We start from the raw sequence: 27,070 nt of genomic DNA, 5'->3' as shown, positions 1-27,070 counted from the left end.
CCCCGTCAACCCAACAACGTAAAACCTGGAATTCCGTACAGTGTCGCTACATCAACAGTCTGTACAATTTGCCATGTCAGCATGTCAGCGCGATTTACGAAAATCTCTCCCAGAGTCCAAGCTTATGTCTTTTTAGGGTTTCCGGCCCCATGACCGGTGCTTCATAAGGTCTTTAGGTTGGTCGGTTCAGTTTCTCTTGTCCTTTCGGCCATTTCTCTTCCAGTTGGTCATGCCACGTCATCACTTTGTGACGAGAGCCCCATCAAACGGGGTCCCATAAGTTGGTGGGAACTTCTTTTAAACTTAAGCAACACGACAAGACTTTGTGAGTTGGTCAGACTTCTTCTGCTACTGCCACTTCTTTTGTTGCTTTTACTCTTAGGGTTTAGGCCCCTCAACCGGGATCTGCAAGTCGGCTCAGGTCTTCAGTGGCTTGACACGTAAGCAATTTGTGACGATGAGGTTGCATCCAGGGAGGCATGGGGAGTGCTATGTAGCTTGAGTTTTCAGCTCACAAGATTTTATTGAGTGTTTGAACAGGTACGCACTCACTTAATAAGTGGCCGAGTGGGAAGCCACTTATTAAATAAAGCAGGTCCAAGAGGAGGCGCCTCCACATCTGCTAAAAATAGCTTCGAAGCTGTGATCCCTCTTATCTCCTTTCTCTAAAATGCTGCCGCCAGCTGTTTTCTCTCTCTCTCTCTCTCTCTCTCTCTCTCATTGTCTATTCAGAGAGGGCTTTGGACCATTGGCTAGAGTCATGAGATACCAGGATCAGAGATGCCTCGGGTTGTTTTTGCTAGAGATGTACAAACACAAGGCTCTAGCCAATTGCAAGTGATTGCGAGAAGTTGGAGTACGAAATTGCAAGAGGCTCTGTCGCTACGAAATTGCAAGTGATTGCGAGAAGTTGGAGTACGAAGGTCGCTTTTTTGTACGAGCGACAGGTGAAGTTTGTGAATACGCTGTACGAGTTGTTGCTTTTATGTTTGTGCTTTTTGTAGTTACTCCATCATGACGAAGGAGCAAGGAGGCTTCGCCCTATGCTCTAGGATTTCGGAAACGGAATTTGGAATGATCTGCAGAGCTCTAAGCTTTGAGTACTGACGGGGAAGGAACTGGAATTGAGAGCTCGTCTCTCGGATTTCCCTAACGGGAAGGAAACGACCATCAAGTCTAAGATCTAAACGGAGGGGTTTTTTGGGTTCTTGTGCTTGTAAAAAGATTCTCCCTGAATAAAGATTCTCTTTAGGGTGTGTGTGTGTGTGTTTTGGGGGGGGGGGGGGGGGGGGGGGGATCTTTTGATCCCAATATTGTGTCGATCTTCTCCCTCGTCTCGTTTGGTCAATATTCTATTTATTTTCAGCTTATTGATTATTCGTGTGCGCTTCCATTGGTGACATACGCCCCCACAACTTTGCTCCTGCTAGATCCCGCAACGTCTTGAAGTCTCGACTGACCAAGCTCGTATGAGTCGAAAGCTGTTGTCATTATCGCTTTCCAAATGGCATAGTTCTCGCCATTCAATTGCTGAACCGTAGGAAAGCTGGGTAGAGTAGGGATCTTCATTGGTTGGCCTCCAACACTGAAGTAAAACTGTGACCAATCTCCCCAATCCTCGTCGCTCTTTGTTCCTTCATCTACAACTTCCTCGTATACTTCTTCATCATGAATTGAATTCTTTTTGGAGATGTCACCCTGTCCATGCTTAACGAGAACTCTCGCTTGACATTGGCTAGGACCTGTAACAGACTTGGACACTCCAAGTCAAGAATCAACCGCGACAACACCAAATAACCACTTCAAAACAATTCACAGATCACAATAGATTTGCACTGGCCTGGCGGAGTTTCGTGCCTAGAGATATTGGCCCCAAAGACTGGCGCCCCTTTCGGTATTTCTTTTTGTATTAATCAATTCAAAGTACAAGAGAGTGGGTCGGGATTCACTCTCAGACTCTGCGTCCAGATGCCTTGAGAAGTGAGGCCCTCACCACTAATTTAAAGGTTACAAGGGATGCCCAAAAGCAGAGCCCCAAAAGCTTGAAAGCAAAAGCAGATTCTCTCTCTCTCTCTCTCAATGAGAGTCAGTAAAAAGCAAGTTCTCTTTTTCTCTTTCTTTCTCCCAAATCAAAGCGAAAAGCTGAGATTTGCGTCGCTCAAAATTTCCCCCAAATAAATAAATATATTTTTAAAAATATTCCGCCTTTGCGATTTCCGGAAATTAGGGTTTCTGGCAGAAATTAGGGTTTGCAGGAATTTTAGGGTTTCTGGCAGAAATTAGGGTTTCTGCTGTCCGCCACGTCATCACTCTGTGACATATCCCCCTCTTGAAAGCATTGTAATCGATCGCGATTACGCCTGCAAAACCGACAAAAGCCATAAACCGTCTTAGCAGACACTGACTGTTAGTACCTACGTACTAGGACACACATCTAGCACATGTACAAAATCGACAGTCACATCACACGACATCACAGGACATCACCAGACATCACATGACATTCAACATTCATTCGGATCTTAGACCATGATTTATCGGCAATGTAGCTAGCAATCACATCTAGGTCCTATCGGAACCTCATCGATGTCCGATTGACTAACCCCTATTGCAACCATGTCTATTCGAGATCAATCAGACCAAAATGCTGCAGTCATTTTGGCTATCAGTTCCTGCACTCACAAGAAGTCAAGAACAAATCAGTATCATAATCAGGAATTCCATTTCATGAAGTCATCCAGCAGAATACTGTCAGCTATTAGTATCCCTGAAGCTCAAAGAGACATCAGTGACTTTAGTATCAAAATTGAGGCATCTGTTGACAAAGGAGTGGAGTGACTCCCCTCTTGTGCATCCCACTGCACCAGATCTCCGGCCAAGCTGAATTCTGGGTTCCGTTTGGAGTAGACTATGCTAAACCAAAACATCGAGGTAACACAATCCGAGGAGTATCTGCTAGGTCCTCCTCCTCCATCCACTTCGCATCAAATGCAGGAAAGTTCTTGAACTAAAACAAGAACCGCCTTCGGACTTTTCCTTTCTTCGTATCGTTATTTGCCAAAATCTGTTCAGGAACAAGGATCTCCTCGTTTTCTTCCACTTCGGGTTGCTCATCAGGCTCCCCATCATCAGGCACATCACCCTTAACAGGGTTCAAGAGACTCACATGCAATGCATTGTGAATCCTCCAAGTATGTGGCAGTTTCAATCGGAAGGAGACATCATTTATCTTTTCAGTAATCTGGAAAGGTCCGTAGTATCACATACTAAGCTTTGGAAAAAGCCTCTCCTTTCCCTTTTTCTTTCTTAGGCGTGCCTTCTCAAAAGTAAGAGCACCCAATCATCCTCCTTGAGTTTCAAGTTGCGACGATGGCGATCCGCTGCCTTTTTCTGTCGTTCTTGAGACTTCTGCATAGTCTCGCGAACCTTGGCAAAAGCAGTATCCAAATCTCGCGAATATTCATCCGCTTCCAATATCTAATCTTTCGTACTCAGGAAGGATGGAACCTTCGCAGCACTTTCAACAATCTCACATGGCGTTTTCCCCGTCGAAGAGTATCGTGTTACTGTAGGCAAATTCCACCAAAGATAGGTTCTTTTCCCATTGAGTCTTCTGATCCGAGATACAAGACTTCAATAAATCTAAAACCACTGAATTGGCAATCTCAAATTGCCCGTCAGTCTGCAAGTGGAACGATGACGAGAACTGCAACTGCGTGCCAATGTTCTCCCAAATTGCCTTCCAAAACAAACTCATAAATCTGGGGTCTCTGTCGGAGACAATCGTCTCAGACGTGCCATGTAATCGGAAAATCATCGTGATCCATTGCAATACTTTCCCTGGGGTGGGTGGGTATGGGTAAAGGCTGTAACAATCCCTGTGCCTTATGCCTGTCAAACTTGACCTTCTGGCATACCAAGCAACTGCGCACAAACTCTTCCACATCCTTTTTGAGTCTCGGCCCAAAGAAGTATCTCTCTACCCCCTTCATGGTGGTAGCAATGCCGCGGTGACCCGTAAAAGGTGGACAATGGCATTCAGTCATAACCTTATCCCTCAACGGTTGTGTAACGCACAACATAGTCTTTTTCATCAAGTAGACTTTCCGAAGGGAGTATCCAGCTATTGTCTCCCCATCCCGTATCCGTGTGAAAACATCTGCAAAATCTGTATCTGTGACATACTGATCGACCATATCCTCGAAGCTCCTATGATGTATCGCGGAAACAGCCAGAACCAACGGTTTTCGAGACAAAGCATCTGCCACCACATTCTTCTGTCCCTGCACATGGACAATCTGGAAGTGGAACTGTGACAAGATGTTCACCCACCGCATCTGCTTTTCCGAAAGCTGCTTCTGTGACAAGAAGTAGCGCAAACTCTGATGGTCTGTAAAGACAGTAAAATCCGCTCCGAGTAGGTAATGCCACCACTGAGTAAGAGCATGGATAACCGCCAAAAGCTCTTTCTCATAGATCTGTGCTGTCATCTCCGGCCTAGAGAACAAACGGCTCTCGTAAGCTATGACATGGCCTTCTTGCATCAAGACCGCACCCAGACTACGACCACAAGCATCACAATATACTTCAAATGACTTCTGCAAGTCCGACAAAGTCAAAATAGGTCCCGTAGTCAATTTCTCTTTCAATGTCCGAAAGGCAGTCACCTCTGTGGGTCCCCACGAAAAAGGTACTCCTTTCTGTGTCAAGGTATGCAAAGGGGAAGCAACCTCTGCAAACTTTCGTATGAACCGCCTGTAGTACGAACACAGTCCCAAGAAGCTTCTAATTTCATGGACATTCCTCAAATCGGGCCAATCACGGATAGTCTCTATCTTGGCCGGGTCCATTTGCACTCCTGCTCTGCTGACACAATGTGTCCCAAAAAATGTATCTCTGGTAGGAAAAATTCACTTTTCTTCGCATTAATCACTAACGTGTGATCTCGTAATGCCTGAAAGATTTGAAGCAGATGATCTCTGTGTTCTGCCTCATTCTTGGAGAAAACAATGATGTCATCAAAGAAAGTGCCAACAAATAGCCTGTACTCTCGAAAATTCCTGTCCATCATCCGGTTAAATGTCGCAGGAGCATTGGTTAAGCCAAAAGGCATCACCAAAAACTCAAATAACCCAAAAGTCGTCCGAAAAGCTGTCTTGTAGACATCTCCTAGCGCTATCCTGATCTGATGATATCCACTCTTCAAGTCAATCTTGCTAAAGCACGAGGATCCCTATAACCTGTCAAGTATATCATCGATCCTAGGAATCGAAAATCTGTTCTTGATGGTGATTTCGTTGAGAGTGTTATAATCGATGCACATTCTCCAAGGTCCGTCTTTCTTCAAAACCAACAACACTGGAGAGCAATACGGTGAAGTACTAGGCTGGACAAGACCCTTTTCCAAGAGGTCTTTCACTGGGTTCATAATCTTTTCATTCTGTACTCGGCTCACACAGTAAGGTGGCCGATTCGGTGGCGTGCTTCCAGGTGTCAGATCAATGGTTTGATCTTCAGGCCCTCTGAAAAGCAATCGGCATGAGTGTGGAGAAAAATCTTTGCGTTCTTTTCTTCAGGTCAAAACATATTCAACCTTTATCCATCGTTCAGTTCTCCCAAAAGAATGAGTAAGAAAAGTGAAGTTCATCAAGTACAATCTCTAAGCCCTTCATTTTATCAAAGTCGCTTTCTCGGTCCGGTAGTCAACCATGGCATAGTTCTTGTGGTACCAAGGGATCCCGAGTAGAACGTCACTCGCGTGCCCTGAACACCCCTGTCATTGCAAACGAAGTTTGCCAATGCTCGGTGTAATGGCAACATCCCATCCGGGTGCCAGTGGAACTACCTCCGCCTGTGGCGTCAGTCTGTCGGGCGTAGTTCCAAATCGAGCCGCCAATTCCAAGTGAAAAGAAGTTGGCCTTGGCTCCTTCAAAAGAGCTTCCTGATCCTTCACTTTGCCCCAAAAGCGGCAAAGTTTGTACTTTCATTCATTAGATTCGGTGCAGGTCCCACGCCATGTGGTACCAGTTCTGCTTTTCTATGTGCCTTTTCTGCCACATTCCTCAGCTGCTCTCGAACTCTCAGACCTGACGTCGTCTTTATCATTATGTTCTTTCTGTGCCTTTTTAGGGCACTTCGCGGAGATATGTCCCTGTTCCCCGCATCCAAAGCACTTCCCCTCTCTGATGAAGTGAGCTCTCTCCTCAGGAGTAAGCTTGGGTCATGCATCATTTTTCTCTGGGTTGCTCTTTTTCTTTCTACTTACATTCCAGAAGTCTGTTCGGCTCGTTGTGTCATGGCCTCATCCGTGGGGTAGGTCAGACTGCCAGAGTGAATGGCAAAGCCCCGCGTCGCATGACTCATCAACTTCTGAATAGAAGCTGACTTCTGTTCCAAGCAGTGATCTCGGATCTCTGTAGGTAGACCCAAGGTAAACCGCTCAATCTGTTCTCTGAACGAGATCTTCTTGAATGAAGAGGCGGGTAGAAAAGAGCTCCAGAATCTTTCACAATAAGCATTGATTGTATCTTTCTTGGTCATCCGAAGATGGTTCCAAGCAGCTCGTATATCTCGCTCAAACTCTTGAGTCAACCAAGAAGAAATAAAAAGCCTCTTGAATTTCAGCCATGTAACTTGCACAGTCTTGCTTAATAGAAGCGTGGACCACCAAGTGCGAGCATTCCCCTTAAAATAAGAGGCAGCTCTCCGAATCTTGGAGTGCTCTGAATAGCGTCCTCCCGCGAAAGCGATGTCAAACTGTTGTATAAAAGACAAAGCCTTCGAAGCATCTGAGTATCCTGAGAAAATATCAAACTTGATCGAGTGGCCACCTTCCTTAAACTCTCGGACTTTCTTGCTTTTATCTTCGAGAAAGTTGAAACCGGCGTGTTCAATCCAAAAAGGGCGGTAGACTTTACTTTAAACCTTGATTTAGCTTTCACCCATTATTAGTCGTCTATTTTACCTGTACTTTCAAGACACAACAAAGGGGAGAGGGATACAGGCTGCTAGATTGCACCTGTATGAGTAGACGGACACCAGATTGGCCCCTAACTTAGGCGCCCCTTTCGGTATTTCTTTATTGTTCAAAAGAGGGAATACACGTTGTGGTTCCCTACAAGCTGCCCCGCACAAACTCGGCTGAATTTCCACTGCTCCAGCCCGATTTCGGCAGCATAACTGTACTAGAACCCTTCACAGTCAGTATTCCCATGCATTGGCCGACTTTCCCGACGCATACGGGCACTTTGCAAAACCTGGCGAGACTGGCGAGAATCTGCAGCACGCTGAATTCTCTGTTTTCAGCCCTGAAAATGCGCCAGATCACCTGTACAACGGTCCCCTTGCGTCCCCGAACCTCCTGGGGGTATTAGGGTCCGTTTAGGGCCAAAACCCTAAACCTGCAAAAATACACAGCTGGCTGTAATTCACTGTTTCGGGCTCCGTTTCGCGTGCCGGTCGCATCCGTAGCAAGTCCTCGAGCTCCCGCACCTGTAGGGCTACTTGCCCTTTGAATCGGACGAGATTTCTGCCATGAAACCTCTCCGAATTCACCTGTACCTGCGGGGGGATTAGCCGCTAGCTAATCGAGTACCTGTGCAAGAGGCTCTTGCCTCGGCAATCGCGCATGAACCCACACAACTGTACATTGGTCAGATGAAGAGCCCACTAGAGGGGCATAACATACTGCCAAAGGGGAGAGAGAGGGCAGTGCGTAGCGTGCAGGGCATCACTCCTGGCACCGCACTGTGCATAAGAGGGAAAGCAAGCACTCCATAGCTCTTAACCTGTGACAAAAGCTGCAAATGAGCCTCTCCCAGCTTAAAATTCAGCGCCAACTCTCTCTTGCATTAGAAACTGCACCAGAATGTGCCACTTGGCACATTTATAAGCATTTTCCCGTTTCGGGGTTGCCGTCTAAAAATCTCCCAACCGGTTGCCCAGTTGACTTCACGGCAGAGTAAGAAAATGTTCCCCTTGTCATTCGGGAGGTAATGACGTCAACACATTTTCAGGTCCCAAAATAGCAGTTCCCTAAATTTTAGGAGATGCTGCCATTGTATCTTTCTAGGTCATCCGACCCTCTTTGTACACTGCGGCCACATCCAGAACTGAAATGTAGCCTCTGTAGCAAAGGATTCCACTTTGGCTAGTCAATGACCCCACTTGGCTAACCATAGTCCTTGTCCAACCTTAGTGCTCTCTTGCCCTCAGGCCTGGACTCCCTCTGGACAGTTCCACACTAGCTATGCAATGCACGGCAGTTAGATTTCGCGAGTGTGGGGGAGCAGGAGAGAGAGCCCACTTGCTGTTCTATGCAATGAGAGTGAAGGAGAAGAGGAGAGAAGCGGAGGAGAAGCACACGCAGGGAAGAACGTGAGAGAGAGAGAGAGCTCGTTGGATTTTGGGAAAAGCCACGCTGGTGTATTTTTGGGCTTCACATTTGAGTATATGAGTAAGTGACTAGGGGGCCATTCACACTTGGGCCCCCTCACTTATAAGTCTTTTTAACTTATAAGTTATAAGTACAAGGCACTTAGGCCTTTATTCCCTAACAACCTCCCACCTAAAGGCAATGTACCTTGGGAGATCAAAGAATCAGCTAACTATGATACAACAGCTGATCATGCACTTACTCATCCAACACTCATCATCTGACGGCAATATGCAAACCGCTCTGCTGGAAGACTCTTGGTCAAAAGATCTGCAGGATTGTCATCTGTGTGCACCTTGACAAGTGTAATGCTCTTGTCATCAAGCACACTCCTGATAAAATGATACTTCACCTCTATGTGTTTTGTCTTGGCATGAAAAACAGGATTCCTTGCAAGCATAGTAGCACTCTGACTATCACAGTGTAGCACAGGAACCGGTGACTTAATGCCAAGCTCTTCTACCAAACGCATGAGCCACAAAGCTTCTTTGCATGCCTCAGTGGCAGCCACATACTCAGCCTCAGTGGTAGACAAAGCAACACATTTTTGCAGTCTAGAAATCCAAGAAACTGCACCTCCTGTGAATGTAAACACATATCCAGAGGTAGACTTCCTGCAATCTGGATGTCGAGCAAAATCTGCATCTGTAAAGCCATGCACAAATGTCTCACTCTTCCCAAAACAAATGCACAAGTCTTTAGTGCCTTTCAAGTATCTCAAGATACACTTCACTGCTTCCCAATGCTTTTTGCCAGGATTGCTCATGTACCTGCTTACCACTCCCACCGCAAATGCAATGTCCGGACGTGTAGCAACCATAGCATACATCAAACTGCCAACGGCTGATGCATAAGGAATCTTGGCCATTTCAGCCCGCATATCATCTGTGTTTGGGCAGTCATGTGCAGTCAGTTTTACATATGGAGGCAGCGGAGTACCAAGTGCCTTTCCCCCATCCATATGAAAACGATGTAGCACCTTATTAACATAATCTCGTTGAGATAGATACAGACGCCTGTTGAGTCTATCTCGAGAGATACGCATGCCCAAAATATGATTAGCATTACCAAGATCCTTCATGTCAAAGCGATTCTTTAAGCTTTGCTGTAATGCATCCAACTCTGTGACATTTTTACCCGCAATAAGCATGTCATCAACATACAAAATCAGCAATAGAAGAGATCCATCACTTGCCGTTTTGATATACAAACAGTGATCAGAATTACTTCTTTTGTATCCTTGAGACCTCATGAATGTATCAAACTTGTGATACCATGCACGGGGAGACTGTTTCAAACCATACAAGCTCTTTAAGAGTCTACATACTTTCTTCTCTTGCCCCTTTGACACAAAACCTTCTGGCTGCATTATATAGATCATCTCAAGCAAATCGCCATGCAAAAACGCTGTTTTGACATCCATTTGCTTTAACTCCATATCTTCAGAAGCAACCAGGCCTAAAACAAGGCGTAATGTGGCAAGCTTTACAACAGGAGAAAAAATCTCATCAAAATCAACACCATGCTTTTGCTTGTACCCTTTAGCAACCAAACGTGCTTTGTACTTAGAAGAAGCATCAGATGTGACCTTGGTCTTGTAAACCCATTTACATGGCAGAGCCTTATGCCCTTTAGGCAAATCAACCAAGTCCCATGTATGGTTTTTCTCCAAAGACTGCATTTCCGAAACCATTGCTTTGAACCATTTCTTACTGTCTTCCCGTTGCATAGCCTCTTTATAGCAAGACGGCTCACCACAATCAGTAAGCATGACATAGTCCAAAGACGGTTCATATCTATCGGGGGGCCTTGTCACCCGAGTAGACCTACGCACCCAATGATCCATAACAGGTGGATTTTCAGCCTGTAAACCATCAAAAACAGCAGGCTGTTCAGCCGGTTGCATCGCAACAACGGGCGGTCTAGGAGCATCAACCTGTTCCCCTACCTGTGGTGTATCAATGGCAACTTGTTGGGGCTGATTTTCAGCAGCTAATGGCTGATTTTCAGCACCATTTTCAGCATGTAAAGGCTGCTGAACATTGGGCCTTCTTGGCTGTCCATATGTAACATCTTCACGAAAAACAACCCGACGCACTTCCTCGACCTTTGTGGGCTGTTTGTGCATGCAATTCTCATTGAAGATGACATCATTGCTGCGTATGATTTTCCGTAATGCGGGATCCCATAATCTATACCCCATTTCACCATCTTCACCATATCCTAGGAAAATGCATTTATGAGACTTTGGTTCTAGTTTGGTGCGCAGTTCACTCCGGATGTGAACATAGGCCTCACAACCAAACACTCTTAAATGTGCATATGAGGGTGGCTTGCCAGACCACACCTCCTCAGGCACCTTTCCACCCAAAGCCTTGCTAGGTGAGCGATTAATCAAGTGAATAGCTGTTTGTACAGCTTCTGCCCAAAAACCATGAGGTAATGCAGCATGTGACAGCATACTCCGAACTTTCTCTTGGATAGTCCGGTTCAACCTCTCTGCAACTCCATTCTGAGAGGGATTAAAAGGAGCCGTGAGCTCTCTTTTAATACCTTTAGTAGCACAAAAGTCAATAAATGCTTTTGATACATACTCCCCCCCATTGTCTGAGTGCAAAGACCTAAGCTTCTTGTCAGTTTGATTCTCAACAAACGCAAGAAACTTCTTGAAAGTATCCAAAACATCGCTTTTAGCACGTATTGGATACACCCACACCTTACGTGTAGCATCATCGATAAACGAGACAAAATATTTCTTTCCCCCTGAGGACAACGGTGGCATTTCACATACATCGGAATGCACTAAGTCTAACCTGTCAGACTTCAAAGAAAGTGACCTTTTGTGCGGTGTTTGACTGTGTTTACCATAAATACAGTGCTCACAATGAGAAAAATCAGCATACCTCAAACACGGCAAATAACCACAACGAGACAGAGTTTCCATTCCTCTTTTACTCATGTGTCCCAACCGGCCATGCCACAAAGAAACACTTGGCTGCTCGGTTACGGCGACAACATGGTCACGCACACTAGATACATGCAAAGGATACAAAGTGTCCGATTTACAACCCTTGGCTACAATCCGGGCCCCTTTACAAATTTTCCACTTGCTATCACCAAAAGTGGTGTGATAGCCTGCATCATCTAGCTGCCCTGTACTAATCAAACTCTTCTTGAGTTGTGGCACATGGCGCACTTTGTGCAAAACAAAAGTCATACCATCAGCAAAGGAAAACTGGACACTGCCAATGTAACAAACTTGGACACTCCAAGTCAAGAATCAACCGCGACAGCACCAAATAACCACTTCAAAACAATTCACAGATCACAATAGATTTGCACTGGCCCGGCGGAGTTCCGTGCCTAGAGATATTGGCCCCAAAGACTGGCGCCCCTTTCGGTATTTCTTTTTGTATTAATCAATCATCAAAGTACAAGAGAGCGGTTAGGGTTTCACTCTCAGACTCTGCGTCCAGATGCTCTGAGAAGTGAGGCCCTCACCACTAATTTAAAGGTTACAAGGGATGCCCAAAAGCAGAGCCCCAAAAGCTTTTAAAATCAAAAGCATCAATTCTCTCTCTCTCTTAGAGAGTCTTTTCTCTTTTTTTTTAATAAAAAAAAGCAAAAGCAAAATTCGCGTCGCTCATCATTTTTCAAAATTTTTTTTTTTTTTTTTTAATAATCTGCCTCCGCGATTTCCGGAATTTAGGGTTTTTGGCAAAAATTAGGGTTTGCAGGAATTTTAGGGTTTCTGGCAGAAATTAGGGTTTCTGCTGTCCGCCACGTCATCACTTTGTGACAGCCAATACCTGCAATGTCACATGCATAGTTGTCTCCCAAATAAACAGTGCCCTGCACCTCACCTGAGTACTGTGTAAACCAATCCCTATGAGGTGTTACATGAAAGGAGGCACCTGAATCAAGAATCCAAGTATGCATGTCCACATCAGAACCCATAGCAAGGGTATGTGCATCCACAGAAGAGGCATTGAGTACATCAGTGCTGCTGTCACTGTCACAACTACTAGCAACATTGATTTCCTCAATCAACACAGTGCTCTTCTTGGCATTTCCCTTGTCCTTTGCATCAGTTTCAGCACCCTTGTTCTTCTCTTTCTTCCACTCATAGCATTCCCGTTTATAATGCCCTTTCTTTCCACAATGATGACACACAACATCTTTCCTACGAGATTTGCTGCGTGCCCTGTCCTTACTGTCAGATTTCTCCCTCTGTTGAGACCTGCCTCTCAAGTGCAATGCATTAGAAGACCCACCTGTGGTGTTCTTCTTGTTCATCTCTTCCATCAAGAGAGAACTCTCTACATCTGCATACTTAAGTGACGCACTTGAGTTACTAAGAGCTGTCCGGAATACATCCCAACTCTCGGGCAATGTGCATAGCAGAAAAGTAGCTTTGAACTCCTCATCAATCGTGAATTTCAGCTCTGTCAGTTGGCTGAAAATAGAATTGAATTCATTGAGGTGCACCGACATGTGCGTGCCCTCCTTCATGCGGAGATCCATAAGCTTCTTGAGCCAATACACTTTACTGGCAGCACTCTGCTGTGCATACAACTCGTCTAAACGCTTCCACATGCCCCATGCTGTCTGCTCACTCTCTACATTGAAGAGTAAGTTGTCAGACACCGAAAGCATGATCGTGGAGCGAGCCAACTCGTCCACTTCTTCCCATTCTTCAACCTCCATATCAACCGGTTTCACTCCCTGTAACTTAATAGGTTTCGCCTGTTTCTTCTGCAACATCACATTATAACATTGCTTCTTCCATATAGCAAAGTTATGGGCACCTTCAAGCTTGCGAATCTGCAACAAATTGCCACTTTCACTGCTAGAAGCCATTCTGAGTGATTGCAAACACTGAAACCCTGTTTTGCCGACCTAAACACGCCCAAATGTGCGCAATCGGGCAAAAAACAGCTTGCTGTTACAGAAAAACAGCGAGCAAATTTCACGCGAAATCACCCCAAAACAGCGTACATTCACTGCCAAACCCTTACCAAAGGTTTCCACAAGGTGTATACATCATTTGCTTGCTGAAATTCCCTGTTTTAGGGCAAAAATCAGACCTGTAAACACCTGTTTTGCTGAATTTTCAGAACCTCGTTGGTGGAAACACCTGTAAGATTGACCTGTGAGACTTGCCCTAATGAAATTGCATCAAATTGACCCCGAAATTGGTCAATTTCAGCAGAAATAGGCTGCTGTTCGCCAGTTTTTGAAACCCTAATTTTGGGGAAACTGTCACCGGAGGTCGATTCTACACGGTGAGAGGAACCCTTCGCGACAGAGTTGATCGAAAACGGTTGAATATCCTTCCCGCAGCGAGCAAAAACAGAATTCTGATCTGTGTTGCGAAGATGGCTCTCTTGGAAACCCTAAAGCTCTGATACCACGTGTGGGGGAGCAGGAGAGAGAGCCCACTTGCTGTTCTATGCAATGAGAGTGAAGGAGAAGAGGAGAGAAGCGGAGGAGAAGCACACGCAGGGAAGAACGTGAGAGAGAGAGAGAGCTCGTTGGATTTTGGGAAAAGCCACGCTGGTGTATTTTTGGGCTTCACATTTGAGTATATGAGTAAGTGACTAGGGGGCCATTCACACTTGGGTCCCCTCACTTATAAGTCTTTTTAACTTATAAGTTATAAGTACAAGGCACTTAGGCCTTTATTCCCTAACACCGAGGGGTGTTTCCAAAAAGTGAAAGTAAATAGATAATAAGAAAGAAATCAACAAAAAGGATAGATAGTAGTCACACGCTGGTGACATACCCCCCTCTTGAAATCTCAAACGTCCTCGTTTGCATCTATGTCGATCATGCTCCTAGTCAACACTGATGTATTCAACACCTGTCGACACATGTACGACACATACATGCTCATTGTCAACCCTGGTGTATTCAACACCTCGTCGACTCATGTATTGCTTGCGTGTGAACCCTGTCCCAATGACATAGTGGTAGCTTCGCACTCTGCCATTGCTTTGAGTCACTGACTTTCCAATGACAAAATGGTAGCTGTACATTTTGCCACTGTCTTATAGTACACGTTGGATCCCGTAACACTTTCGAGCATACCCAAACCGACAGTTTAAGAATGCAGTTACACATGTACTCTTCAATAGAAGCAATCACTGTATCCTTGACAAACTGACAAGAAATACTCACTTCTATAGCACTAACCAAACTTTTGGACATTCCATAAGAGCAATTGCCAAACTGACAATCTGTACAGCTCTAACATTCATGTAACAGGTATTTCATTTGAGCTCACTGTAAATACCTTGTACATCATTTGTTTCAGAAGCCATTGTCACACTGACAATCCATGTAGCTTTGAAACTCAAGGGGTCAAGGTAGGTTGCAAATCGAAGGCTTCAAGGTAAAGTGATAACACAGTTGGTGACTCTGCAAGTTCACCTTCTTCCATCCACTTAGCATCCATTGGTGGATAGTTTCTGAAGCTTACCAAGTAACGCCTAGCAACCTTGCCTTTCACTTTCCTTTCTTTGTGTGCCAAAATCTGTTCAGGGACCAAGATCTCGTCTTCCTCGACTTCCGGCTGATCTTCAACTGGCATATCTTCTGGCACATCACCTACATAGGGTCTGAGAAGACTCACATGAAACGCATTGTGAATCTTCCAACTGTCAGGCAATTTCAGCCTATATGCAACATCACTGATTATGTCGCACACTTGAAAAGGCCCATAGTAACGCATGCTGAGCTTTGGAAACAGTCTTTCCTTGCCCTTCATCTTCTTTAACCTTGCCTTTTCAAAGCGTAAAAGCACCCAATCACCAAGTGAATATACCACTTCACAACGGTGACGATCAGCTGCTTTCTTTTGCTTTGCCTTAGTCTTTTCTAAGGCCACTTTGACCTTCTTGTACATTTCATCCATGTCCTGAACATATTTATCTGCTTCAAATATCTTGTCCTTTGTATGCAGTACGGGAGGAACTTTCTTGTCACCTTCAACTATCTCAAAAGGTGCCTTGCCAGTTGATGAATGCACTGTATTATTGTATGCATACTCCACCAATGGCAAATACTGCTCCCACTTTCCTTTATGCTCTGACACATAGCACTTCAGCATATCTAGGACAGTAGAATTGGCCTCTTCTGACTGCCCATCTGTTTGAGGATGAAATGACGAAGAGAATTTGAGCGTTGTGCCCATATTCTCAAACAAGCCTCTCCAGAACAAACTTGTCATGCGTGGATCACGGTCGCTAACAATTGACTGTGGCATGCCATGATACTTGAAAATATTGCTCATAAACAAGCGTGCCATCTGATCTGGCTTTATCTTCTTCCTGACAGGAATAAAATGAGCCTGTTTGCTGAATCTGCAAATAATGGTCCAAATACCATCGTTTCCTGTCTGCGTTCTTGGAAGATCAAAGATAAAATCCATAGCAATACTTTCCCATGGTTTATCTGGAATAGGTAGTGGTTGCAATAACCCTGGTGCCTTTTGCCTGTCAAACTTGACCTTTTGGCATATTAGGCATTCTCGCACAAAGGCATCCACATCATTTCTCAATGTAGGCCAATAGAAGAATGTCTCAACCGCTTTAACTGTAGCATCGATACCACGATGCCCTGCATACGGTGGGACATGACTTTCTTCCATAACTTTGCGTCGCAATGGCTTTGTGACACACAATCTGCCATGCATCATCATGAACCCGTCTTTAAGAAGATAGTGTTCATGACGTTGTCCATCCATTAACTGCTCGAAGACCCTTGCAAAATCTTCATCATTTGCATACTGTTCCCTCATATCATCAAGTTCATGATGATAAGGAATTGACACAGCTGAAATTTGTGGCTTCCTTGATAAGGCATCAGCCACAACGTTCTTCTTACCTTCCACATGCACAATCTGAAAGTGGAACATGGACAAGATATTTGCCCATCGCATATGCTTCTCAGATAACTTTGCCTGTGTCAAGAAGTATCGCAAGGTCTGATGGTCCGTTTGGACAACGAAATCTGCACCTAGCAGGTAGGGTTTCCAACTTAAGAGCGCATGAATCACATCCAGTAACTCTTTCTCATAGACCTGCATGGTTATCTCTGGCCCTTGCAAAATTCTGCTCTCATAGGCTACTACCCTGCCATCTTGCATTAGCACTGCACCAATGCTACTACCACAGGCGTCACACTGGACCACAAATGACTTCCTAAGATCTGGCAACACAATGACTGGATCTGAAGTCATCTTTTCCTTTAAGAGATTAAAAGCTGAAATCTCTTTCTGTGTCCATCTAAAGGTGACTGCCTTCTTTTGAAGAGCATGTAAAGGTGAAGCAATCTCAACGAAATTTTGGATAAACCGTCTGTAATAGGAGCATAGTCCCAAGAAACTTCGGACATCGTGCACCGTCTTCAAATCTGGCCATGACTTGATCGCTTCAACTTTTGCAGGATCCATTCTGACACCATCCTTTGAGACAATGTGTCCCAGAAAGTGAATCTCTTCCAGAAAAAACTCACTTTTCTTTGCATTGATGAGCAACCTATGACTGCGTAGCTCTTTGAACACAATGGCCAAGTGATGCCTATGCTCCTCTTCATTCTTTGAGTAGACTATCATGTCATCAAAGAATGTACCAACAAACTGCTGGTGTGGACGGAAAATTCTGTCCATCATCCTATTGAACGTAGCAGGAGCATTTGTGAGGCCAAAGGGCATCACTAAAAATTCGTAAAGGCCAAACGTCGTTCTAAAGGCAGTCTTGTGCACATCCTCTGATCTAATGCGGATCTGATGGTACCCACTCTTTAGATCTATCCTGCTAAACATAGCTGCTCCTTCTAATTTGTCCATAATATCATCAATTCTAGGTATAGGGAACCTATTCTTGATGGTATTCTTGTTTAGTGCACGGTAGTCGATGCACATACGCCATGAGCCATCCTTTTTCTGCACCAACAACACTGGAGAACAGAATGGAGATGAACTATGCTGAATCAGCCCCTTTTATAACAGCTCCTGTACTTGGCCCATTATCTCTTTCTGCTGAGCCGCACTAACCCTGTACGGAGGCTTATTTGGTGGGCTACTGCCTGGCACCAAATCTATCGCATGGTCCTCGGGTCTCTCTGGCGGTAATTGAGACGGTAATGAATCGGAAAAACAGTCACTATATTGTTGTAAAAACATTGACCTTTCTTTATCTAGCACAAATAAATTTGATTCATCACAATCTGACACTTCACGTGCAAAAACCAAGTACGCAGAAAGATGCTTTCTCATTACAGAAGTAATAGCAGAAGCTGATACAGTAGGAATTGACTCCCCTTTAAGCTTTACATCCAGAATGTGAGTCTTTCCCCTGCTCTGTACAGTGATCTTTTTGTTGTAGGCATCCATGATTCCCTGTACACGAAACAACCAAGGAATACCTAACAACACATCACATCCGTCCAATGGCATGATGTAAAATTCTTCAGCATCTACATAGGACTGGATATGTAGACGCAACTTTCCAATGATGGGTGTTACAGCCTCTGTATGGCCAGGACATGCCAAACCTGCCTCTGTTGTATACCCCATCTCTTCAGGTCTGATTCCCAACTTTGAAGCCAATTCTGGGGAAATAAAGTTGGCTTTGGCACCTGGATCAAAGAAGATAAGCACTGTTTGATCCCTGACCTTTCCCCATGCTCTGCAAAGCTCACTTGCATCTGAATTTGGCTTGTTGCCCACCATATCTGGCACTAGACCAGCCATGGGCTTCTTTCCTTTCTTGTCTTCCTTGTCATGAGAATCAGCTGGCCTTTTCTTTGTAGGACAATTGTAAGCAATGTGGCCAGGCTACTCACATATAAAGCATTTGTTCTCTGTCCTCAGGACCTTCTTTTGCTCTTCTGAGTTGCGAGGAAAACGTCTTTTCCATTTCTTCGCTGGTCCCTTTTCTGATTCAGCCGTAGCTTTATCTTTCCCTGCGTTGGCTGACTCCTGAGTCTCTTTAGGAGCCTCATTGGGAACGTGCTTCTTGGCTGAATTTTTCTTGCCTGATCCTGCCTTGACGCCAGTGTTAAATTCACAATCTTCTCCCTTGAGCAAACCATTGCCAGTGTTTGCTACCTCGATGAGCTGCGTCAAAGTAGTGACTTTTGTCTTCGTGCAGTATTTTCTCAATCCTTTAGGTAGGCCACAACAGTATTTTTCAATCTGTTCTGTCAATGGCACAAACCTATAGGAAGTTACTGGAAGTAGAGCTTTCCAAAACTTCCGATTGTAATCATCCAGATTTTTGCAAGTGGCAGCATTTAGCTGGTGCCATTCTGTCATGACATCTGCTTCAAAGTCATCAGATAACCATGCTGCTGCAAAAATCTGCTTGAAGTAAATCCATGTGGACGGAGCTTGCCCTTGAAGCAATAAAGTTGGCCACCATTGTCCCGCATTCCCTGTCAAGAAAGTGGCTACCTTGCGGACCTTTGAAGCCTCTGTAAAGTTTCCCCCTGCATAAGCCTTGTCAAACTGCTGGAGGAATGAGAGAGCCTTCTTCCTGTCATCAAACCCTGTAAAGGTCGTGAATGACACCTTTGCCACCTTCTTTGTACGGAGTTGGTCTCTCCAGCGGCGTTAAATTGTCATATGGAAGTGACTGAAACATGGGAACACTATTAGGGTTCATCTGTGTTCCTTGGCCGCTATTAACTTGACCTGGAAATGCCATATTTGGCTGCTGATTTGTAATTCCAGCCATACCAAAATTTGCTTGTGGCATCCCAAATTGGCCCTGAGTGCTTTGAAATCCTGGTTACATACCCATGACACTGTACATGGGGTTAGGCATCATCGTTTGAGCACCCCCAAACACTGTTCCTGGCGTGTAAAACTGATTTCCAGGTGCATGACCAGCCATGCTCTGGAATACGGATCCACCTCCAAAATAGCCAGGGTGTACTGAAGGTGGTGGGAAGACATGTTGCATAACCTGTAGGTTGCTTCCCTGCCCAGTAGAACCAGCTATAGGCTGTTGAAAGGTGGCGGGCTGAACTGGTACAGCTTGAAAAACTGGCATCTCAGCTACCTGTTCTTGCACCTTAGGCATAGGTTGTGGAGACTGCATGTTCTCCATCAAGTGTACAGGTGTTTCCATTGATTGTGCGGTATGAATCACCTGTGCTCGAGGCTTAACAGGCTTTTGAATATGATCCAGTGACCCAACTTGCTGCGACGGAACAGGAGGTTGCAGAATGGCTAAAAACCTCGGGTTCTGCATTACTTGTGTGAACATAGCCACAGCAGTAGCCAATTGGGTCCTGAACATATCGTCATCTGTCTGTGGTTGTCTTGAGGACTCACCCACTTCATGTGTCTGTTGACCCTGTGAAGAGGAAACCTCTTCAGTCACATCATCTGGTCTGTCAGCCATAATTGCGATTCCCTGTGTCTGGTCTATGATCCCCTGTGTCTTTAAGCCCAAAACTGACCAAGGCTCACTTCTATGGGAAAAAGTGATTTTATCCCGTCGATGGAACCATGAAACCGGCGTGTTCAATCCAAAAAGGGCGGTAGACTTTACTTTAAACCTTGATTTAGCTTTCACCCATTATTAGTCGTCTATTTTACCTGTACTTTCAAGACACAACAAAGGGGAGAGGGATACAGGCTGCTAGATTGCACCTGTATGAGTAGACGGACACCAGATTGGCCCCTAACTTAGGCGCCCCTTTCGGTATTTCTTTATTGTTCAAAAGAGGGAATAAACGCTGTGGTTCCCTACAAGCTGCCCCGCACAAACTCGGCTGAATTTCCACTGTTCCAGCCCGATTTCGGCAGCATAACTGTACTAGAACCCTTCACAGTCAGTATTCCCACGCATTGGCCGACTTTCCCGACGCATACGGGCACTTTGCAAAACCTGGCGAGACTGGCGAGAATCTGCAGCACGCTGAATTCTCTGTTTTCAGCCCTGAAAATGCGCCAGATCACCTGTACAACGGTCCCCTTGCGTCCCCGAACCTCCTGGGGGTATTAGGGTCCGTTTAGGGCCAAAACCCTAAACGTGCAAAAACCCTAAAACCCTAAAACCCTGTGTATTTTTGCAGGTTTAGGGCCAAAACCCTAAACCTGCAAAAATACACAGCAGGCTGTAATTCACTGTTTCGGGCTCCGTTTCGCGTGCCGGTCGCATCCGTAGCAAGTCCTCGAGCTCCCGCACCTGTAGGGCTACTTGCCCTTTGAATCAGACGAGATTGCTGGCGTGAAACCTCTCCGAATTCACCTGTACCTGCGGGGGGATTAGCCGCTAGCTAATCCAGTACCTGTGCAAGAGGCTCTTGCCTCGGCAATCGCGCATGAACCCACACAACTGTACATTGGTCAGATGAAGAGCCCACTAGAGGGGCATAACATACTGCCAAAGGGGAGAGAGAGGGCAGTGCGTAGCGTGCAGGGCATCACTCCTGGCACCGCACTGTGCATAAGAGGGAAAGCAAGCACTCCATAGCTCTTAACCTGTGACAAAAGCTGCAAATGAGCCTCTCCCAGCTTAAAATTCAGCGCCAACTCTCTCTTGCATTAGAAACTGCACCAGAATGTGCCACTTGGCACATTTATAAGCATTTTCCCGTTTCGGGGTTGCCGTCTAAAAATCTCCCAACCGGTTGCCCAGTTGACTTCACGGCAGAGTAAGAAAATGTTCCCCTTGTCATTCGGGAGGTAATGACGTCAACACATTTTCAGGTCCCAAAATAGCAGTTCCCTAAATTTTAGGAGATGCTGCCATTGTATCTTTCTAGGTCATCCGACCCTCTTTGTACACTGCGGCCACATCCAGAACTGAAATGTAGCCTCTGTAGCAAAGGATTCCACTTAGCTAGTCAATGACCCCACTTGGCTAACCATAGTCCTTGTCCAACCTTAGTGCTCTCTTGCCCTCAGGCCTGGACTCCCTCTGGACAGTTCCACACTAGCTATGCAATGCAGGGCAGTTAGATTTCCCGAGGGGTGTTTCCAAGAAGTGAAAGTAAATAGATAATAAGAAAGAAATCAACAAAAAGGATAGATAGTAGTCACACACTGGTGACAAAAGTCATACTGGTTGGCTTTGTAAAAAAAAATTAAAAATCTTCTTGTTCGCATAAAAGTTTCCGTCATCGGAATCTGAGCTGTCTGTACACGAGTCCTCAGTAGAACTGTCAGTCTCTGGGCGAGATGTAGCCTTCTGTGCCTTTTTCTTATCCTTTCCGAAGCTTTGTTTCTTGCTTTGCTTTTTGCTTTGTCTGTCTTCTTGGCTCGAGTCTGAAGAGCTAGAAGAACTGTCAGAAGAAGAAGAAGAAGAAGAAGAACTGGGTACTCTTTCAAATCGAACACGCTTCTTCTGATTCTTTGCCTTGTCAAAAGTCGACCGACGACCCAAAAATCCCGGGAAGTCAGTGCCTTTCTTCTGCTTTTTGCGGTGCTTTTTGGCTTTCTTTTGCGCGTTAAAAAGCTGAGCAATCCGTGCATCAACCACGTTCTCCAATTCCTTCTCCGTATATTTTCTTGGAGCCAGAAGGTTTCTTGAGAGCGGGTTTCGGGAGTGGTGTTGTGGTTCTTTGCCACTCCATCTGTACCTCTTCCAAAGAGGTCTGGTTCATATATTTTGCCATCTTCGGGTCCTTGGCAAAATTGAGCATCATCTTTGTTGCATCGCCAATCAATTGACGACGCTCCATCTCTCTTTGCTCCGCCTGAGTAGGCCGAGGCGGGCCATACTCTCTGTCTGAATCTTCGTTGTGATCCCAACCCGCATCTCCATATGCAGAGGGAGTCGACTGATCATTGCCTGAAGCCATAGGTGCCGCGGAAAAAAAATTCGGGGATCGGATTTCCCGTAGAAGAGAAATCGGCCGTGCTCTGATACCACTGTAACAGACTTGGACATTCCAAGTCAAGAATCAACCGCGATAGCACCAAATGACCACTTCAAAACAATTTAGAGATCACAATAGATTTGCACTGGCCTGGCGGAGTTCTGTGCCTAGAGATATTGGCCCCAAAGACTGGCGCCCCTTTCGGTATTTCTTTTTGTATTAATCAATTCAAAGTACAAGAGAGTGGGTCGGGATTCACTCTCAGACTCTGCATCCAGATGCCCTGAGAAGTGAGGCCCTCACCACTAATTTAAAGGTTACAAGGGATGCCCAAAAGCAGAGCCCCAAACGCTTGAAAGCAAAAGCAGATTCTCTCTCTCTCTTAATGAGAGTCAGTAAAAAGCAAGTTCTCTTTTTCTCTTTCTTTCTCCCAAATCAAAGCGAAAAGCTGAGATTTGTGTCGCTCATTTTTTTTTAAAAAAAAGATTCCGCCTCCGCGATTTCCGGAAATTAGGGTTTTTGGCAGAAATTAGGGTTTGCAGGAATTTTAGGGTTTCTGGCAGAAATTAGGGTTTCTACTGTCCACCACGTCATCACTTTGTGACAGACCTGTTGAAATGAAGAGGGTTCTCCAAATCAGCCACAAACAACACCAAATCCCTCTCACACTATCTTTTAGGTTGATTTCTCTTATTCCGAAAGGCAGAGACTCCCACCATTTACGCTAATTGAGGCTGATTAGTCTCATTTCTTCCATTCATAAGATTTTAGCTCGGAAGAATAGTGCATGCTTGAGGCCTTTCTTGCTTGCCTCATTCATGCTTCTTAGACTGGCTTTGTTTAAGATAGATGCAGCTTGGACAATGCTTTTAACTTCTATGCATAGGAGCTACGGTATAGGACGAGACATGTAATTCGGGGTGTATAATACGCGTACTAGACGTATTTTTCGTGGAAAAAATTAAAATATTACAAATATTAAGTATAGGTAACCCACGTGAATATCTAGTTTTGCACATAATTTGATTGAAAATTGGAATGTGTAAAGATTAAAGTACACTTAAAACTTAATGTTGAGAGAGAGCTTTACATAAAAAGCTTACCAGGAGTCTGTTGCCCTCTAGCCTGCAATCGCACATGCGTGGTTCAGAGCTTTTTTTAAAAGTTCCAACTTCCATTAATGATAGGCTCAACCCCCAACTTTGAAAAGGGTTCATGTGTTTTTGTCAATAGTACGGACACAATGTTCCAAAACATGGGAGTATTGTAGTTTAAATAAAATACGTGTATTTTAGCTGCTATGATTCTATGAGACAGTTGAGTGGGCGCGGTAGTTACGATAGCGAGTCTATGCTTCTCGATTTTGACAAGGCATATGATCGGGTGGATTTGGGCTTTTTGGAGTACTTTGCAGAGGATGGGGTTTCCTTTGTAGTGGATTACAAGAGTTGCGGCTCTATATCATTTTGTTTCTAGTGCTGACACTATCAGAGGTCACATTGGGTGGCAATTTCATCTCTTGCTTTGTACGTGAGGGATGCCTGCTGGCCCCATATTTGTTTATGTTCTTTGCTGGGGCTATGCCACTTTTCTTGAGAGGTCAAACTCTGCAGCTTTGCGGTCTTGCTATGCCCTTGGCCGGGTCCCCTGGCTTTCTATGTAATGCAAAGAGTCACAATCTGAGAGAGAGAGAGAGAGAGAGAGAGAGAGAGAGAGAGAGAGAGAGAGAGAGAGAGAGAGAGAGAGAGAGAGAGAGAGAGGAGGAGGAGGAGGAGGAGGAGGAGGAGAGAACAGAATTTTAATGTCGTAGGAAACTATCCGAAGAGAACTTAAAGATCTATCTGACGAAGAGAGAGAGAGAGAGAGAGAGAGAGAGAGAGAGAGAGAGAGAGAGAGAGAGAGAGAGAGAGAGAGAGAGAGAGAGAGAGAGAGAGAGAGAGAGAGAGATTAACTTGCTCAAAGATTTGCAATGCACATGTTTGCAAATGTGTGCACACATCACATACTCACAGGCACACGCATACATTTGTTTTTGGCCTGTCCAAAGGGCCAAGCCATAGCCTTGCTTGACCTTTTTGGGCTAAGTTACAAGTTCAATTCCAAAGTCATCTTACAAATTTGTTTCCATGGAGTATTGGTTGGTTGTAAGAGTCATTACGTGCTCATTGAATAGCCTCGTAATCAGTGCCTTGTGACACACTGTGCTTTTAGCTGAACTAAAATGGAATATACATCGAAAACATTTTCACTCTAAAATGATATGTTGTGATAAGGCTTTTCAAAAGTTCAGCCTCCATTAATGTTGTTCATATAGATGTTCCTATCATTAACATAACAAAGGTACTTGACATTGCATTCTAGATTGGTGTGATTGTTTTCTGTAGGCTTCCATTTCAAATCATAGTTTAGCACGTTTTATTTCTCTTTTATAGTTTCTGTGCGTGCTAAAGAGAATGTGACAAACCTATGAGTTTGACATTCCTCACTTGTTGTTAAAGCTGTGTTTGTCTCTTTTTTCTGTCTTTGAATGCTGAAACTTGAATTCAGTTGGTCTTTGCGAGAAGAGCTCTTTGATGGTGGGCTCCATTTATTGTGAGATGTTACCTTTAACAATTGGCTGCACACTTTCGCAGAAACGCGAACTTTTCCAAGATTTGGCTCCTATGCTGTGGCACTCTTGTGGTACCATTGCGGCATTGCTACAGGTATTTATGCCATACTTGTCTTAATTGTGCGTTCTCAGCATGTATAACATGGTTATCTTTGCAAGTAGATAGCATGTATAAAAAGCGTATACCCACACATGGTCTTCTACATATCAATTTTGAAAGCTTTTAATTTTTGGAGACATTTTTCTTTAAAAGGTTGGTGGATCTGTTTTGCTATTGGTGAGTTAGAGGGTTGTGCATCTTTATGAGCAAGACAGTAAATGCTGGCTGCAGTTTTCAACCACGTGTCATTATGATGTGGAATAAATGACAAATGTGCTGTTTGGCACATTTATGGTGACATGCTGAAGAAATGGATGATGGACTGGGGCTCAACCGGGAACAAAAACTAAGGGCATAGAGGAGCCACTTGGTAAAATAGGCAGGACCTAGGAGTGAGCAGGGGGAAGTCTTAGCATTATCTTCATCATATCTTCATCATCTTGTCCTAGGGAGTTTTGCATGGTATTACAGGCAGTTAATCATTGGTTTTAGTGCAGTGTGACATAAAACCCCGTTTCACAGGTTTGAAACCTTGATACATGTGAAATCTTTCACTGAAACGGGTGAAATGCGAAACTTGATGGAAAACAACCTCGAAAGATCTCTCTCTCTCTCTCTCTCTCTCTCTCTCTCTCTCTCTCTCTCTCTCTCTCTCTCTCTCTCTCTCTCTCTCTCTCTCGACTAACAAGTCTTGAGTTCAATTCTCGCCAGATAGATCTTTGAGGTCTCTTGGGATAGTTTCCCACAATTCTCTTCTTCTCGGGGTGTGTGTGTGTGTGGGTGTGTGTGTGTTAATAAAAAGAGGAAAATGGTATAACCTTTCTATCACCCAAGTGTGGTAGATTGGTTATGCCATTTCCCTCTTGACTGACAAGTCTTGAGTTCAACTCTCGTCGGATAGATCTTTGAGGTCTCTTGGGATAGTTTCCCACGACCTTAAAAATTCTCTTCTTCTTGGGTGTGTGTGTGTGTGTGTGGGTGTGTGAGAGTGTTAATAAAAAGAGGAAAATGGTATAACCTTTCTATCACCCAAGTGGTGTAGATTGGTTATGACATTTCCCTCTTGACTGACAAGTCTCGAGTTCAACTCTCGTCGGATAGATTTTTGAGGTCTCTTGGGATAGTTTCCCACGACCTTAAAGATTATCTTCTTCTCGGGTGTCTGTGTGTGTGTGAATAAAAAGAGGAAAATGGTATAACCTTTCTATCACCCAAGTGTGGTAGATTGGTGGTTATGCCATTTCCCTCTTGACTAACAAGTCTTGAGTTCGGATAGATCTTTGAGGTCTCTTGGGATAGTCTCCCACGTCGTTAAGAATTCTCTTCTTCTTCTTCTTCGTCTTCTTCTTCTTCCTCTCTCTCTCTCTCTCTCTCTCTCTCTCTCTCTCTCTCTCTCTCTCTCTCTTTTATGATTTTCTAGTTTTCAACTTTTTTGTTCATATACCGATATTGCATGATGCGCAGAGTGGAATGTGGCAAATCATAAATCTGCTTAGTTCTATACGTTAACTCCAGCCTCTGAAGGACGTTAAAAGGAGCTGATTTCTATTACTTGAAAAGCCCCTCTGAACAAGGGCAAGTTGCCTGAAGGCTACATCTATAAAAATGTATACAAACTAGCCACAAGGGTAAACTTAAAAGCCAGAGGAAAAAACCAGAGAGGATGATAGTTGTCTTGGGAAGATAGGTACTCCCTCACTTTGTGTAATGGGAGGGCACCACGTTCCAACTGAAAAGAATAGACTGGAACATACTTCTAGCACTTCAAAACAACTAAACTGAAAGAGAGAAAATCCACACGAGACACGGTGGGGCGGAGTTCCACTCCAAGACTGCAATGGTCCCAAACTGTGCCGCCCCTTTCAGTATTTCTTTATATTGCTTCAACAGGGTACAATTTTGTGGTTCTGCTCTGCTTCTCCGCGCGGTAGAATGCTTGAGAGAGAGAGAGAGAGAGAGAGAGAGAGAGAGAGAGAGAGAGAGAGAGAGAGAGAGAGAGAGAGAGAGAGCCCATAGGACTTAATTTAAAGGCCCTTGGCCTATCAAAAGCAATTACATGAAAAGTAGTGCATCCAAAAGCATAGTC

The 27,070-nt window shown here is 44.7% G+C and overlaps 1 protein-coding gene across 1 annotated transcript in view; it reads left to right on the top strand.

Moving 5' to 3' along the window:
* LOC147439245 (uncharacterized) overlaps positions 1-27,070 on the top strand; it is a 50,809-nt gene that overhangs the window by 3,528 nt on the left and 20,211 nt on the right. The window contains exon 2 of the mRNA XM_086485113.1: positions 24,907-24,978. Coding sequence (XP_086341239.1) covers positions 24,907-24,978 — 72 coding nt within the window. The remainder of the gene's footprint in view (positions 1-24,906; positions 24,979-27,070) is intronic.

Source organism: Adiantum capillus-veneris, chromosome 16, assembly GCF_014529385.1.
Source record: "Adiantum capillus-veneris isolate H3 chromosome 16, ASM1452938v2, whole genome shotgun sequence".
In the NCBI taxonomy this organism is placed as follows: Eukaryota; Viridiplantae; Streptophyta; class Polypodiopsida; order Polypodiales; family Pteridaceae; genus Adiantum; species Adiantum capillus-veneris.
This window is presented reverse-complemented; position numbering and strand designations above follow the sequence as displayed.